At 43.2% G+C, this 18,179-nt stretch overlaps 1 protein-coding gene across 1 annotated transcript; it reads right to left on the bottom strand.

Annotated features, from left to right (window-relative positions):
* Positions 1-4,787: 4,787 nt before the first annotated feature.
* Positions 4,788-12,432, bottom strand: LOC123638776 (chorion-specific transcription factor GCMb-like). Its single transcript, XM_045552606.1, is given in 9 exon segments — positions 4,788-6,183; positions 7,130-7,255; positions 7,688-7,738; positions 7,740-7,801; positions 7,937-7,996; positions 7,999-8,188; positions 11,588-11,708; positions 11,953-12,127; positions 12,321-12,432. Coding segments are annotated over 9 exon segments (1,830 nt in total). The 3' UTR covers positions 4,788-5,250.
* Positions 12,433-18,179: the final 5,747 nt, after the last annotated feature.

Below are 18,179 nucleotides of genomic sequence, written 5' to 3'. Positions count from 1 at the left end.
CATCCTATGAGGACAGCAGTATTTTGCAACAAGGACAGTAACACCCAAGGCATAAATGGATGGATTTCTGCTTGGAAGCCCACAGGGGCCCCCCAATCCTGAAAACAGACAACTGGAATAGGTAACTTCTGCACATCCATTCTGGCATTGAAATGCTGGGTGCACTTGAATTAAGGGGTTTTATTGCTACATTTTGGCAATAGCTAGAAAGGATCTTTAAAAGCATAGTGCTTAGGGTGGTTAAGAGAAGGAATACAGGTGGTTTATGAAAACCTGGCTTACTACTATCATCTAATAAGTAGGCCATCTGCAGGCAAAAGGGTTTTTCAATTGGGGTTTTCAAAACCTTGCCCTTAAGCATTAGAAAAGAGAATGTTTATTTCCCACAGGAAGAGGCTTTCCTAGGCAGACCAGTGACATTTTTACTCATTAGTGCTCTTCTGGTACATCTGTCCGGGGAGCCACAGGTGGCTCAGGTTGGAGAGGGCCTTCTCCCTCCCCCTCTTCTCCACATGCCTACCACCCTGGAATGCCTCATGCTTGAAAAGATTTATCAGACAAACCATAAAACACAATGCTATGTGGATAGCTCAGCTGTCTGAGAGAAGATCAGCCCCACTCTAATGGGCTGATGAATGGAAAATACATTACTGATGTAGCATTCAAAGAACGCTCTTGCTTTAAACCAAGTGGAATGGAAATACGAGGAAATAGGATGACTATCAGCTGAAGAGATTAATGATAGGAACTCAGGTTGTTCTTTGAGTGTGGCTTGTAAATGGAAAGTTCAAAGGGTGATTTCTGGCTTTTTAAAATCTTATGTTGGCCAGGCGTGGTAGCTCACGCCTGTAATCCTAGCACTCTGGGAGGCCGAGGCGGGTGGATCGCTCAAGGTCAGGAGTTCGAGACCAGCCTGAGTGAGACCTCGTCTCTACTAAAAATAGAAATAAAAATTATCTGGACAACTAAAAATATATGTAGAAAAAAAATTAGCCGGTCATGGTGGCACATGCCTGTAGTCCCAGCTACTCGGGAGGCTGAGGCAGTAGGATGGCTTAAGCCCAGGAGTTTGAGGTTGCTGTGAGCTAGGCTGATGCCAGGGCACTCACTCTAGCCTGGGCAACAAAGTGAGACTCTGTCTGGAAAAAAAAAACAAAAAAATCTTATGTTAAGTTTACCTATAGTGTATATACTTTAGAAGATGATAAAAAATATACTCTCTCCCAGTAAGTAGAGTGCACAGTTAAATGTTATTCCCCCACAAATGTTCAGCAACCAAACTGTTTTATTTAAATACACTTTGGCTTCTTAGTTTATCAAATGTCACTCACTATCTCTTAGACAAGAATGAAATTAAATTATAATATTTCCACTAAATACAGTGCCAGATAAAATATAGTACAGCCAGCTAAATTTGAATTTCAGATAAATGATGAATAATTTTTGCTATGTTTTTTCATTGTTTGGGATATAAAGTCATGCACCACTGAATAGCAATGTTTCAGTCAAATACAGACTGCATAGGTGACAGCAGTCCCATAAGATTATAACGAAGATAAAAAATCCTTATCCCCTACTGATGTCGTAGCTGTCATAATGTCGTAGTACAATGCGGTACTCACGTGTTTGTGGTGATGGTGGTGTACACAAACCTACTGCACTGCCACTCAAATAAAAGTAGGGCACATGCAATTGTATATAATGTATAATACTTGATAGTGATAATAAACAACTGTTACTGGTTTATGTATTTACTGTACTGTATTTTTATTGCTATTTTAGAGTATACTCCTTCTATTTATTAAAAATAGTTAACTGTAAAACAGCCTCAGGCAGGTCCTTCAGAAGGGATTCCAGAAGAAGGCATTGTTATCACAGGAGATGACACCTCCATGCCTGTTATTGCCCCTGAAGACCTTCCAGCGGGATAAGACGTGGAGGTGGAAGATGGTGATATTGATGATCCTGACCCTGTGTGGGCCTAGGCTAATGTGTGTGTCTGTGTCTTAGTTTTTAACAAAAAAGTTTAAAAAGTAAAAAATAAATAAATAAATTTTAAATAGCAAAAAGTTTACAGAATAAGAATATAAAGAAAGAAAGTCTTTTATACCACTGTACACTATATGTTTTAAGCTAAGTGTTATTACAAAAGAGTCAAAAAGTTTTAAGACATTAAAAAGTTTATAAAATGTTATAGTAAGCAAAGGCTAATGTATTATTGAAGAAAGAAAAAAATTTTAATAAGTTTAGTGTAGCCTAAGTGTGCAGTGTTTATAAAGTCTACAGCCGTGCACAGTAATGTCCTAGGCCTTCACATTCACTCACCTCTCACTCACTCACTCACTCACCCAGAGCAACTTCCAGTCCTGCGAGCTCCACTCATGGTAAGTGCCCTATAAAGGTATCTTTTATACCATCTTTGTACTGTACCTTTTCTATATCTAGATATGTTTAGATATCCAAATACTTACCATTGGGTTACAGTTATCTTTTTTTTTTTTTTTTTTTTTTTTTGAGACAGAGTCTCGCTGTGTTGCCGGGGCTAGAGTGAGTGACGTGGCGTCAGCCTAGCTCACAGCAACCTCAAACTCCTGGGTTTAAGTGATCCTACTGCCTCAGCCTCCCCAGTAGCTGGGACTACAGGCATGTGCCACCATGCCCGGCTAATTTTTTCTATATATATATTTTAGTTGGCCAGATAATTTCTTTCTATTTTTAGTAGAGACGGGGGTCTCACTCTTGCTGAGGCTGATCTCGAACTCCTGACCTCAAGCGATCCACCCGCCTCGGCCTCCCAGAGTGCTAGGATTACAGGCGTGAGCCACCGTGCCCGGCCTGGATCATGTCACTTTCTTAAAATTCTTCAGTGGTTTGCTGTTGCTCTTGGAATGAAAGTTAGACTCCTCGCCTTGGACTTCAAGGCTCTGGGCCCTGTTTCCACTTCAACCCATTTCCCGTGTTTCCCCTATTTGCACTGTGTGTACACCATGACAAGCCTACCCTTTGTCAACTTGGTACCCCAACGATCTCCTTAAACCGTACTTAAAGACAATAACAAGGAAATAGTTCCACCTAACATGATGCAATTATCCTGCCTACAACTGAAAATGCACTAATCCCTTCCCCAGAATTCAGCTTTCAAGATTTTAACATTTGGGATTTTAAACCTTAGGAATTGTGATTTTTGAGATCTTTGACATTAGAGATTTTAGACTTTAGGGATTTTGATCTTCCCGGATTTCAACATTTGGGATTATGGTGTTTGGGATTGTGTTTTTTAGGATTATGATCTGTACCACCTGAAATCACAGGGTTTGAAATGTTATTTATCTTTCCCTAGTATACATTAAGTCTGTAACTATTAACATATGCGTGGGCTGTCTAGACTCACCCTGTACTGCAGGGCACCCTTGTACCACACTTTGGGAAATGCTTGCCTCTGTGCCACCAACCCACATCTGCTCACTTTCGTCCCTGGCCTTTCCCACCTGTTCTGCCCGGGTTCCTCAGGTCCCATGTTGAGACACAAACACTTACAAATAATAAAACTCACTGCTTTGTGCCAAGAACAGTCCTCTGAATGGAAATTGGAGATGGAATTTCGCTGATAAAAGATTATAATCAAAGCTAATATAATGTGTTGGTTAAGAGCACGGGCTCTGGAGATGACCTGGACTCGAATCCCAGGTCTCCCCCTTGCTGTGTAAGTCATTTCCCTCTCTCGGGTGGCTCAGGACACAGCTGTGAGGATTAAATGGATTAATATATTTTCAAGGCTTAGAACTGTGTCTGGCACATGGTCAGTGCTAAATTAATCTTAGATATTATTATAGGTTGTGAGTTTGGGGAATGGAAGTCTCAAAGAAAAAATAGTCCATAAGTGTACTAGACACACTTTCCTTTGAAGAAAAGTTGGCTAGAAAATCCTAGGTGTGTACTAATTGAATCCTGCGGTAAGTGCTGTGTGCATCTATTATGTCAGGGTGTCAGGGTTTTAGGAATCAGGTCCATAGTATAGAACACTCAACGATTTAAAATGGCATCTGACTTACTGCAATTTAGTTATGCAAATTGGTCATTTTATGTGAATTTGAGGAGGATACTTCTTTCCCCCAATTCTTAAATATTTATTGTTCATGTAGTTTATCTTTATTTGAAAACTGAATATTTTCACTAAACATCAGGAGTTGTGCAAAGTGTGTGTGCATCCTTCGAAAGTTTTTGAGACGCCTTCTGTTATGAACGAGTACAATAGGTTAGGTATTTCTAAAATAAACCAGAAAACTGCCAAACTATCTAATAAGTTTTAATGTTTTGTAACAACTGTTCCCCAGGTCATAATATGAACAATATTTTTTCCTATTTCTTTTTTGAAATAACTCAAGCATCAGCCACATTACTTTAAAGTGTTATTACATGTAATTGAACAATATCATCGTTACCTTTATTAAATTACCTTTATGAAGAACAACAAAGGAACAGTAAAGCTATATTTCAACAAAACATTTCAATTCTAATTTTGAAACCTAATCAGAAAAAATATATTTAGTACAATGATAATACATTAAATACACATGATTATGCTGTCTTTGTTACATAGACCACCATGTTAAGAAAAGGCATTTAGCTAATACTGAAAACCAAATTCTTTTAAAAACAATTGAACTTTACCATTGCCAGAGATTTTTTGAAAAGCTGTAGATATACACTTTGGAGATGAAATGATCAAGATTACTTCCTGAAGCTATTTTAACATATTCTAAATGCTAAACCAAAATTTCATGAAATGACTCAGGAGATATGCTTCTAACGATTTCCTCCTAAAGCTACTTTGACAGCCTCTAAGGGCCAAATAAGGATGTGTGGCATTCCCTAATATGGCCTGATGGGAAAAGGCTCAGAGTGAGAACCAGGATCCTTGACTTCTACTCCAGCTAATAAGCTAAGTGAACCAAAGTCAGTATTTATTTAATGTTTTGCAGTTTGCTTATTTATTCTCTTGGGAGAGTCACACCTTCCCAACCTACTTCTATGCACTACAGTGGGTTTTAAAATGCTGTGTGAAATTTCCCTACACTATCTAAACATTTCCAACTAATTATAATATTTCCTTAGCTACTCAGCATTTTTACTACTGTTTGTATTCCTTTGCATACAAAATCAATCTCCCAACTCAACCAGAGATAGTTGCCATTTTGCATTTCGCTGCCTGCATGCACGCCAGTATTATGTTGTCCCCTGCGTTGTCTTTCAAAAGTCCTCACTGTTATAGCTAAAGATTGGACCCACTCTATGTGAATAACTGATGTCAGGGCCCAGCCCAGACAGACACACATCCCAGGTCTCTGCTCCGTCCGTCCTAGAGGAAGCTGACTCTTGAGGAAAAGCCCAAGTGGGTATGATGGCCCGGCAATCTCCTGGAATTTTCAAAGGAAGTGGCCCCAAGGGAGAGGCTGCCCTGGTGACTGTAGCTGGAGGGCTCAAGGCTTCTGGACAGACAGACATCTGGGTGTCCCCAGGAGCACAGTTACAGCCTGAAAGCCTCTTGACCTCCCGCACGTTGTCACTGTGTTTCAGAGCAGGGGGCTGGTAGGCCTGGCAGGACACTTGGGTGGTGGTGGTAATCCCCGTCTGCAGGGCAGGGGCACCTGGTGCAGCAGTTGTGAGGTACCTGCAGGGAAGTTCTGGATTGTAGTAAGGGAGACTGGCCACAGCCTGGAACTGTCCATGGTCAGTCCTCTCCCCAAGGCCAGATATTCCAAGAGCTGGTGTCCAGCCATGCTGTCTACTGGTGAAATCAAAGGTTTTCTCATAGCTGCTGTGTGAATTGACATTATATTGTAGTGCATTCAGATGGACCCAGTCTGTGTCAGTAGGGATACTGGTGGCATCTTTATGAAGAATGGAATGTGGGCTTGAATTTGTATAACCAGGGCCTGCCAATCCATAGCTGCAAGGTGGCCTGGGCAAATAGATTCTTGGGTTTGGAGACTTCTGAAAGGGTAGCATTTTGTCTCCTTGAAAAGTGGCCAGGTCACAGGTAGCTTCCCCAGAGTTTGGGAAGGAAGGGCAAGGCTGTCCTGGAACCAGGAAGCTGGTGTCAGTAATTATATCAAACTCTTCGGGGTTTTCCAAGGGAGGTATGTGGCTGAAATGTCCACTGCTGTCTTGATCTTCTTCTGCCTAAACAGTGATACAAATACAGATACATGATATGTAAATTGCACGCAAACCTTCACCTCTAGCAACAGCCAACCAAGTCAGTGAAAACAAACTTGCCCTTGGAGAGCTGTGTGTTGTGGACGTGGCTCAGGTAGGTGATTTGAACTCCTGGCCCAGGGGTTGCCAAGCTTGGGCTTGCCCAGGCGTGACTACCACACTACTGAGTGAGGAAGGTCCACGATAGCCAGGCAGGATGGTTCTGAGTGGCAGACGGTCCTGTTCTCACCCATACTGTCTTCATAATAGTAGAGACTCAGGAGCCACACACACCTGAGTTCGAATCCTGACTCTGCACCTCACTAATTGAACAAGTTGCTTAACCTCTCTGAGCCTCGGATTCCTCATTTTAAAAATGGGGCTTAATATCTTGTTCATCATAACCTTTGACTATTGCAACGTTGTCATAGGGTTTCTGTAACCATTAAATGTGTGAAACTCTTCGATCAGTGCCTGGCCCATAGAAAGGGCTTGAAAAACACGTTTCTGTTCTCCTCACAGTAACTCTCTATCTGTTCAGCATGCTTTAGTAGAAAAGCCAAACTGGATCAAGTTGCACAAAGAAATTTTATCTGTTCCTGTGTAGACAACGTAAAGGACCCTCTCAAGGACGCGCTCCCTCGCTGTTGGTGTGCACATATTTCTTTCTTTATTACTGGTGGCCAGTCACCCTTGTATCAGGATGTCAGCACATGTCCTGGCTATATCATTGACTGTACAGCTGTTTGTTTTAAGAACATTGAAACCCTATTCAAATGTTATTTGAATGATCTTTTGTTGGAGTTGTATAATTTTTACATAAAATGAAACCTTTGTAATTAATATGTGACATTCATACTTCATATAACTATGTGTGTATCTTTTGATGGAAATATGAACAGACCACGGTGCAACATCAGCTCCCCATTACCTCAGGTTCTGGAATTCTCTTTTTCTGGGGTTGGTAAAAGGAGGCCATTTGTCTCTTGATGGTGTTTCTTCTAGCTTCTGTCTCTGATTTGCTCTCTGGTCTTGGGTGATCATGAACTCTCTTGGCCTGCATTAAGGAGATGAATCATAAATTTGTTCCTCTAAAGGAAGCTGGCAATGTTGGCCAAAAATTGAGCATGTCTTTCCCAAGATCCCAAGGATTTTGTTTTGTTTTGTTTTTTCAAAATGATAGAGAAAAGAAAATTCTTGAACAAATAGAACAGCATCAACAATAGATACCTTACAATATTCCCTGTAAACCCTTCACCCTATTAAATGAACTACAGCTTGGTTCACTGTCTCTGGACCTGAAAGAGTGCACAGTAGGCGAGCGAACTTCTAGACCCCCAGTAGGTCCCGGGGGAGCTCCCGCACCTGTGTCTGGCCACTGGAGCTGTATTGTGTTTGGTCCAGAGTTCCCAAGTCACACGACAGGTGGTTGGGTGTTCCAGGTCTGATGAAAGTGTCCAATCACAAAGTGTGTTCTCACCCAACCTACCTGAAAAAATATCGCATTGCCATCAAGCCGCCAAAAGTTGGTTACAGGGTATTCCACTGTGCCCTCGACAAGGAATCAATTCCAACGCAGAATGACAGCTGGGGCATGATTTCTCTGCAAAGCCCAGAGGGGAGAAACATTAATAACATCCCTGACCCCAAACCCTTCTGAAGGAAGAAAGGGAATATTAGTTGGGAATAAAGAACTCGTGACTCCAAGATCACCCTCTCCCTGGCACTGTGCTCTCACTCTGTTGTTTCAGCCATGCCTTGTTGCAGATGGCTGGCCACAGTTGCAGGCAGGAGCCCTGGGGAGGGCGCAGTCCCCTGCACACACCACCATGCCCAGGCACGACTTCTTTAGGATGTGGCCATGGTGGTTGTTGGTGTTGCCCATGGCCCAGCCGCTCAGGTGGCGCTGTGCCTTCCTCTCGGCACTGCTATAGATGAAGCGCACATAGCCATCCGGCCACTCTTGGAAGTGGTCAAAGAAGGCTGGCTCCTAGGAAGGAGGGCAGAAGGAAGGGTGGTCAGTTTTATCAAGCCCCAAACCACACGCATCATGCTTTTAATTTTTTCCAAGCACATTAGAATAAAAACAAGTTATTTTTAAATCCAGCAATGTTATCAAACCCCAAAACTATGCTATCCCAAAAAGCCACTCATGCTGTCAATATGTACCTCTTGATAATCAACTAATGATTAATGTTTATACAGTGATTACCTTCTAAATGCTGTACATGTATTAATTCAGCTAGCCTCTACAACAAATGCAGACAATTATGCCCATTTTACAGAACAGGACGTGGAGGTCAGAGATCTTCATTGATTTGCCCAAGGTCACACAGCTAGCAAGACCTGGCACCTTGACAGTCTAATTCCAGAGGCTGTGCTTCTTACTGCTAGGTTATACCACTTCTTGGTGTGTTTAAATGTTGAAAACATTTTCAAATAAAGTATCAAAATGCCACGAAAAAAAAGTGGTAGGAATGTTCTGTTCACCAAAATGCAATTTAATTTGCAAATATATTTACTTTAAGCCAGCGCACTTTCCTCTAAAGCTCTTGGCTCTCATATCAGCATGACACCCAGAACAATGTCAGAGAGGCAAGAACAGCTTTCCTCCCTACTCCCAGCTGAGCTCTGCAAGTTTAAAAGGGCACTGTGATGAAAGACCTAACCACCACAGTACACTGTGAGCTCTGGGCTGTTGCTGAGCCTGCCTGGCACTGCATTGCTCCCCAGAGCAACATGGGATTGTCATTCTCCTCCACAAAGAGCCACATGGCTGAAATAATAAGTTATATCTAAAACACTGAGCATTGCCTTAGTATTCATATTCGGTGGTCTTTGACCACTTTATATATTATACTGCAATAAATGTCTCTTCTGTATATAAGTTTAATAGAAAATTGCCCTTGACTGAGCATTTACTATCTACCAGGTACTCTTTAGGGCAGTGGTCTGTCACGTAGGGATCAGTGGGGCAAATCGGTCCTGCTGTTTGTTTTTGTGTGGTCTTAAGCTAAGAGTAGTTATTACATTTTTAAATGGTAGGGGGGGGAAATCAAAAGAAGAATTATATGTTGTGACACATGAAACTTATATGGAATTAAAATTTCAGTGTCCATAAAGAAAGTCTGGTTGGAACGCAGCCATGTGCATTCCTCTATGTGTTGTCTAAGGTTGCTTTCATACTGTGATGAACTGAGTATTTGTGATCGAGACAGTAGGGCCTGCAAAAGCACATTACACAGTATCTGTAACCCTCACAACCACCTTGCAAGATGGGCATCCTTACTCTTATTTAGTAGATAAAGAAGGAGAAGTTAAATAGATAGCTTTCCACATTAGCCTGACTGGGATATAAACAGAAGATCTCTAGAGCCAGGTGCCAGCCCAGAAGAGTTTTATCACAATAATAAGCCATTTGTACCTCCTTCCCACTCCTGCCACCCAGGAAAGTTAGATCAAACATTTGCAAAGTCAAAGTATTCTCAATTGGACAATTCAGACTTGCATACATCATTAATATTGCACATTCTAACAGTAATAGGTAAATGGGTGATTTTTCCCCCCAAACCACAGGGATATTGTTGATCAATATCATTATTATTACTATTAGGCATTACTTATCTTTTCTCTGAAATATTATAATTGACCTAAATTGATACATTGACTTAAGTCACAAATAAAATATAAAATGATGTACTATCAACTCTAAGCTTATATCAAATGCAAATATCTTTGTTTTAAAAGTGAACATTTCCACTTAAGGATCTTAGTATCAAACTGACAATTTTCCAGAAGAGAGTATTTCTTTAACACTCTCTTGTATGGGTGTAGACTAGGCCCCCATCCCTCACAACAGCTGCTGAGATAGTGACCCTGGAGGTGAATGAGTCCACAGAGACTGTATTTTTAAATCAAAACAAGAGCAGAGGATGTCCAGGACTGGGTTTCATTTGTTCTAATGTCGTGTACACACACACACACACACACACACACACACACACACACACACACTCTGAACCCAACAGTAGACCTGAAAGACAATTTGAGATAGTTATCTCCTTCTAGCACCTGATGACAAGTGAAGAGCTCAAGTCTAAGGCAAATTCAAGGACTCTCTCAAGGTCATATAGTTCAGTTAGCCAGAGCAGGGCTATGCTAAGTTTCTCCACTTCTCTATGTCCCAGTGTGCCTGTCCCTCTTGAGGTGTTACACACATACTCTCTGCTTAAAAACCAGACTCCCCCAAAATTCATATTTACATAGAAAGTCTAGAAAATGCTTGAGAGATGAGCCACGACTTGGGTGTGACTCCTTTCTAAAATGTAAGATTATACTTTTTCCTATGAAGATTTATGCAAACAGAAGTCAACAAGGATGAGATACACTTGCTGAACTGTGGTCCACTTTCACAAAAATGATACTGCGTGGCTCTTCAGTACGCAGACATTAAAGCAAACATAAAATACATCTACTACAAATGTATACATCTGAAAAGTGCTGCACAATCTTGCTAATGAACTGCTATTTATTTGAACACCTATCTGGCACGTAACAGATGCTCAATAAATGCCACATCTCATCCCTGTGCCATGACATTGCCAGAAGTCCACATTGTAAATGCTTGGCAATCAACTGCCATTCTCCCCCCTACCTACACCTAGGACTTTAAAGTCACTCCTCAGTTTTGGCCCAAACTAGTCATGACCAAGTGTAACTGCCCAGTTCATTCCCTGGACTTGGCTCTAAACCATTTTGCTCCATGAAAATAAAGCAAAACACAGAAATTCACCCTAAAAGAATGACAATTTCCCTGTCATTACAGAAAAAGTAAACTTTGGGCATGGATCGCCTTATTAGCATTACCATGGAGCAGTCAAAGGTACCTGAATAAATTGCTCAAGTCCGGATATTTGTTTTAGATTCTGATCATTAGGTTCAATTCGTAGTGCTATCTCGCAGTTTTGCTGCATGAGAAGCAGTGGGTTTTACCTCTGTTGAGATTTTTCTTCTAACTTTTTCATGAGTTTCAAGTATTGGATAAGCAGAGAGGCACCTGATTTCTACTTTGATTGAAGGCAACTGAAAAGACAAGGCGTCCTGCTCTTCTTGTCCAAATTCTGGGAATGTGGAGCCTGATGGACATTTCCGCTCCTTTCCATGGGTTTTCAGACAAGCGCAAGGAAATTGCTGAGAGAAGATACATTTCTAAACCCAACTCTGCCTTTTGTAGAGTCCAGAGAAGTTCTTCCTACCTACGGTGGAGGGCCCTCAGAAACTCAGAAACGTGTGTGGTCTGTCCACAGAGTCTCTGCAATAACTTGAATGCCATTCCCCCTTCTTTGGATGGACAGGGTCACCCGCGCCGCACACAATGGGTTTCACTCACCTGGGGCATCTGCGGATCCTTGATGTCCCAGTTGGGCTGCATCCCATAGGAGCACACAGGGTCTGCTTGCTGCAGGGCGTCCGCTGGCATCTGCCCACCGCTCTTGCTTTCCTCCCAGATTCTGAAAGATAGAAGAAGAAAAGGAGAGTTGCGCCAGATGACTTTAAAAAAAAGAAAAGAAAAGAAAAAAGTGAGGTGTGCACACGAAGAGGGAGAGAGGAGAGGAGAGGGGAGGAATGGGGAAGGGAGGGGAGGAAAGGGGAAAAGAGGAGAGGACAGGAGAGATCTTGAAGCTGGGGACGGTGTTTTTGGACTGGGGCAGAGCCCTGTCCTCGGCTGAGGTGCTGGAAGGTCTCCACCCAGACCGCAGCATGGCGTCTGGCGGTGCCAGCTGGTTTATAAAGATACACCTGCCACAGCTCCGCCCGTCTTCTCCTCCCTCGCTAGCGCGCACGCCCACGGCCTGGGGACCGGTCGCCCTCGCCCCGACAGAGCCAGGCCTGCAGGTGGAGGTTAACTGAGCTCTGGAAGCAAAGGAGGCTGAAGCCCAGATGTTAAGGGGGTGGGGCCTGGAATGTCTCACTTAAGCTGAAAACCACGTTTTTTGCCTAATTACACCTGGCCCCTGCGACTTCAAAGGGGGCTTATTAGATCGCAACTTTTGAAGGAGGGGCTTTTCAGCAAAGTCCCCTGAGAGCCAACATTCAATTCCTGGACAGCGTGGGGACTGTACGGGGGACCCTCGGCTGTTGGTCGGCGCCGCCCCAGTCTGCACAATCGCGCCGCTGGCCGGGGGCCGCCGCCTTCGGGATCCGCTCGCGGCTCTCGCTGGGGCGGGTGTGCATGGCCGGGAGTCTGTGATCGGCTGTTTGGGACAGCCCACAGGGCGCCCATGTCCCCGCAAGCTCGCGGGCCGAGGCGCACCACTCTGCCCCGGGCTGCGGAGGGCCTGGCCCGCGGGACAAGAGCCCTAGAGAGTGAGCCCGGAGGAGGTGGGGGGAAATGAGCCCGGAGGAGGTGGGATCCCGCGGTAGAAGAGGGAAGGAGAGAAGCCAGCTCTGTGGCCGGCAAAGAAGTGCAGAACCCACACCTCTCTCTGCTGCCTCCCTCAGCTTCCTGAGCTCTCAGTTGCCACCCACCTGAACACAACTCTTGTAAAAAAATCTTTATTGATATTGTGGCACTATCACGACATTTTTGTGTTTACCCCATTAGAGTCTTGGGAGGCTTTGGGGGACTAGAGAACCCGGCGTGGGGGTGCTGCACCACGTGGGCTCCCCAGGGCAGGGGACGAAGCCTACTTCACTTGTGCGTGGGCCTCGCCCAGGGTTACTGTGGCACCTGGAGACACCCAACAAAAGAAATCGATTGAAATGATTTAAGCCGCCCTTTGATCACTCCCAGGCCGAATGCTGGTGGGCCAGGGAAGATGGGCTTCCGGAATTTATTCCCTGCGCCCTTGTTTTGCAGCAGGCACGCCTCCATTCGCAGCCCTGGCCAGGGAAGAGGAGCCCCCCCTCCTCGAGGTGGATCACTGTCACCGGAGAAGGAGGATCCGAACTCCAGCCCCTCCAAACCCGGACACCAGCGGCCCTAGACTTTGGCACCGCGGAGCGCGAGCGCGGTGCTCCGACCGGTGCCCCGGGCGACCCTGCCGGGAGTCTCCATGCCAGCACCTCTTGCAGGATTAGTCCCTTCCTGGCAAAAGCTGGAGAAAACAGGTACGTTTTCAGCAGACCTGTGCGAAACAACATCAGGAAGCCAATGATGCTCCACGCTCCTGGTCTTTACCTCCCCAGTTAAAGGCACGGTCGGGCTTTCTTGGGAAAGTGATCAGGCGGAGTACGTGTCACAGCTGCCCGCCTATGGCTGCGGACCGGAGAACTCCGGGGAAATGCAGGCTACGGGCAGCTGCTCGCATTTTCTTCCTCCTCTAGCTTTAAGCTGCGGTCCTTCTCCCAAGCAAAGGCGTCCTAGCAGAAGAAAGTGATTCCTTCATTCCCAGCTTCTCTCCCCTGAAGTTCTGTTCTCCTGAAGGGTCCTGTTGCTCAGGGTTTCTGATTAAAATCACTCTCAGGCGGTCGCCACTCAGATCTAAGTGGGAAGGAAGAGATGTGCCTGCTCTTCACCCATTAGTTTCGCTCACAGATTTTCATTGAAATGACTGACTGCCAAAGACCCCGGCAACTCCTGTAATTCAGTTTCTTTTCGTGCGGTCTTGTCTTCCAAAATTAAATGAAAATCGATTGACCATTTATTTTTAAACAAATCGATATTTCATTCAAAGCGATTAAGATAATTCATCTTTTCAAATGTTCTAAAAATAACTTCAAAATAGTCATTTAAAGTTACCTCTGAGAATGCATAGAAACTAATTTCTGGTCTTACTGCAAGCATAGTTAGAATAGTTCTTGTCTCTGTGCTTTTGGTTTTGAGTATTTTTTTGGTCTTTTTTGTGATTTTTTGTTTACGGAGACGGGGTCTCACTGCGCTCGGGCCGGTGTCGAACCGGCGAGCTGCAGCTATCCGCCCGCCGCCTCAGCCTCCCAAGAAGCTGGGACTACAGGCGTGAGCCACCGAATGTCCCTAGAGAGACCTGACCATTCAAAAATATAAATAAATATAACTTTTTAAAGTTAAAGGCAAGTCAATTTCTAAATGGATTCTGGCATCCAGAGAAATGCTATAGAGCCTCCACCATATTTAGTTTGAGAAGAATTAGAATATATATTTCAAGTTACCCTAAAATTATGTCTGCGTAAAACCGGTTAGTAAAAGAAGGTAATCAAAGTGAAAATCAAATAAACAAGCCAATAAATGATGTTGCTATTATATTATTTTTAATTTCTCCTGAAGATTTGAATGCATTGTCACTACAAAGTTTGGAAGGATATATTTTTCTCCAAAAGTCTGAAAATTGATTATGAAGTTTTCTAATATTAGGAAAACTTTATTTTTTAAATATTCTTCTAAATAAATGCATTTAAAGTGTAGCATTTTGGTTATTGCTTTTGTTATCGTTTGATTTTTTTTCCTACCCCAGTATTTGCATTGAGTCACAATACTTTATATTCACAGCTGTCCCTGCCTTGATTACTAATTTAATATTGTAATAGTTCATTAATTCATAAGGAAAGGAACAAGCCTCTGAATTTGCTAGGTTTAGATATTTGCCTGAAAACGGATATGATGAGCTTTGACATACATATTTTGTTTTTCTTCATGATGTATGTCTCAGAACATAGATACTGTTCTGAATGGACTGGAGGTGCGTGCAAGTCCTGGACTTACCAATAGGGATTCTGGTTATAGTATGGTTTGCTTTGATGTAGACAAATATCTTCTGTACACATCGCACCATAAAATACGCATAGGTCTAGTTGTCATGCAATTCGATTTTTATGGAAGGAATGTTTGGATTGAAGCAGCCATTTTGTTTGTTTTTCGAGCAATATCAGTCCAATTTATTTTTGCCCCCTTGTTCACGTTCACCCACCGGACTCAGCCTAGCCATTGGTACACAGACTTGTCAGGTTGAACAAAGTCATCGCAACACAAGGAAACTATAGCTTCTTTGTGTTGCTTGTTTTTTTATTTAACCTCCCCCTCCCAAGGTACTTAAAAAAACAACAAACAAACAAAAAATTTTCTTTTGTGATATCAGGAATGTATTCACAATATCGGTCCAAGTCTGGTTACCAGGCGAAAGAGTTCAGCTGCAAAGGGCCAGAAACAGCTCCTCGGGCTGTTTAAGGCAGAGCGAAAACAGCTTGGGCTAAGAGGATAGCTATCGGCTTAGTATTTCCTGTGTAAACAGTGCTTAAAGGACGTTGGCCACACCCTTTGTGAATTGGCTTTCTCCTGAGCTGTGTGTGCGTGCGCCCACGTGGCCAGAGGCCTATGCTAGTTACCTGCCTGTCTTGAGTCTCAAACACAGGGTTCTAGTAGATTTCAGGGGCGGGTTCCTCAATTAAGAGTTCCTCCAGAAGACTCAAATCAAAGAGCCCTTTGCGTCCTGGGCTCTCTGCAATGCCTGCGGCTGGCCCGGGTCTCAGGCGGTGGAACTGCGGAGGGACAAGCGAGGCGCAGCGGGGCGGCGCCCCCGGGAGTCGGAGTCGGAGTCGGAGTCGGGGGCGCAGCCTGGGGCCGGCAGCCATGGGACGCAGACGGTGAGTGACCCCGGCGGGCGGGAGCGCGGGTCGCGCTGGGCTCTCGAGGGCGTCGGCCCCTCGGGCTCAGAGTCTGCGTGTTCGCCCAGAGACCGGGCGCGGGGCATAGTCCCAGGGCGTCGGGGCACAAGCCCTTTGGGGACCTATGAGCGCTTGAACCTCCTTAGGTTTGCTCGGAGTTCGCTGGCAGCTTTCATTGAGAAGAAAGTATAGAAACCCTGTGGTTTCTCCTTAATAAAGGGCTCAGAGAAGGGAGAACCGAGAATTCACGTTCGGAAAGTAATGACCTAGTTCTGTTCTAGTTGCTCGGGATGTTTTACCAGCGGGGTTTGGAGCCTTCATTTCCCCCTTGCTGGTAGGATGTGCAGGGACCTTAAGCAGCCCCAAGCGCTGGGACTTCAGTTAACCGCGCAACAAGAAACGACCCCTAAGACAGCTGGGGCCTGGGACCCGCCAGAGCGCTCACATTTCAGCATTTAACTAGTATTCACTGAACACTCTGCTGGTGAAAAAAGTAAGTCTGGATTTCAGTCTTTGAGTTCACCCTATTTTTCATATTTATGAATAATGACAACAATACTGTAAAGTGTGCCGACATTTAAGGTTTTTGGTCAAGTTCACATAGAAGTAAGACCGTTAGCCCAAACTAGATTTTAAAAAATATTTTGTGTGTATTATACTTTTTAATTAAATTTTGGGGATGAAGTGAAGAGTTGTTATTTAATGCAGCATAATGTGTTGTAAAACCGGTATGGTGGACCAGGGGCGTCTCCAGTGTAACAATCCACCACTGAATGCTTTGGACGCTTCTCCTGTGGTTGTTGATGTTTGGTCCTTGAAATTTTAATGTAGAAGTCCCAGGGTAACATCTAAAATTTGTATGTCACAAATATAAAGCTTAAATTCATGGCTCTGCTTAAGACACTTAAAAAAATAAAGCTTATTTGATTTCAATTATAAAAAATATATTCTTATTATAGCAAAAATCGTTCAACAGGAAAAATAATTGAAAGAGGAGGAAAGCAGTCTCATTTGCCCAAATCAACCTCTGATTATATTTTGCTGTATCCCTTCTCGTGTTTTTTCCTGAGTGTCTAATATTTTTCTTTTCCAATTCAAAAGTAGCACATCATTTTTAAAAACATAGATATGAGATTTTTAAAAATTATCCTATTTCCAATCCCGAAGAGATAACTACTTTTTAAAATTTTCCTTTAGGATTTTTCTATAATCACAATTGTATTTTCAAAATATGAATCACCTTTATGTACATAAAATTTAGTATCATGAGGGTTTTTAAATTTATAAAAATTATGTTTTCCATCTTTCTTTAACATATTTATGATAAGTGTATATTCAGATTTCTACTGTTTTTCCACTTAACATTGCACAACTACATGCCAGGGGCAAATATTCATTCTGCCCAGTTTTTTTGTTTCTCTGAAAATGTCCTAAATACTGATAGTTGCTTATAAATTCCTATCCAAAAATCCATCACTAAGAAAAAGGGTTGCTTCCTTGCTTCCGGCTCATAATTCTAAAGATTTTTTGAAAGAATAAGTATCCTTAAATAATTTCTTTTGGAAATGTACGGTTTTTTAAAAATTCAGTTTTTCACTCTGATTCATCCCTACATACTTATCTGACTTCTTTCTAGTGTTACCTCCTGGAGTTTTTTTTGCTTAATTTAGTGCACAGTATTTTAAATACCTGTGAACCTACTCCTTTAATTTGAGTGCCTAGATCAGTGTTTCTCAAACCAGCTGTACATTACAAACGTGGGATTTGAGTCCATCCAAGGATGCAAAAAAAACAAAAAACAAAAAAAACCCCACTCCAAACAAACAAAGAAAAATCACCTGGAGCTTGTTTAAAACTTTCTACTGCTTGGGTCCCTACTGGGAGAAATTCTGATTTAATTGGTCTGGGATGGGGCCCTACTTTGTCAGTTAGAGCCAGATGATTCTAATGCTCAGCCAGGCTGGGAACTCTCCTGTTCTCTCTAAAATTCATCAGTCTTCTGGCTCCATTTTCCCTTCTCAGGCCTTGGCTAGTTCTTACTGGACAGTCATGGGGCGGCAGATTTGGGCCACACACCACTCTAACATCAAGGTAAATACAGAGCCCTAAGCATGTCTTCCTCACCATCCCTCTTAACATTGATAACTGCCCTTTACTGAGCATATGTGCCAAGCATGATGCTAAGGACATTACAAACATTATCTCAGTCAATCCTCACTCCAGTCCTTCCGTGTAGGTGTTATAATAACATTTTTAAAGTGAGGAGACTGAGTCTTAGATAGTCTAATGATCCTTTCTGCCCAAACCATCCCACTTTCTGATTTTCTTGTTGAGGCCCTAGTCATAAAAGCTGCGACCATCTGTGCCCTTTTATGCACTAGAGTGGCCCCAGAACTCCCAGA

The sequence above is a fragment of the Lemur catta genome, chromosome 5 (assembly GCF_020740605.2).
Source record: "Lemur catta isolate mLemCat1 chromosome 5, mLemCat1.pri, whole genome shotgun sequence".
Lineage (NCBI taxonomy): Eukaryota > Metazoa > Chordata > Mammalia > Primates > Lemuridae > Lemur > Lemur catta.
Note: the sequence above shows the minus strand (reverse complement) of the source record. Positions and strands in the feature narration are given on the sequence as shown.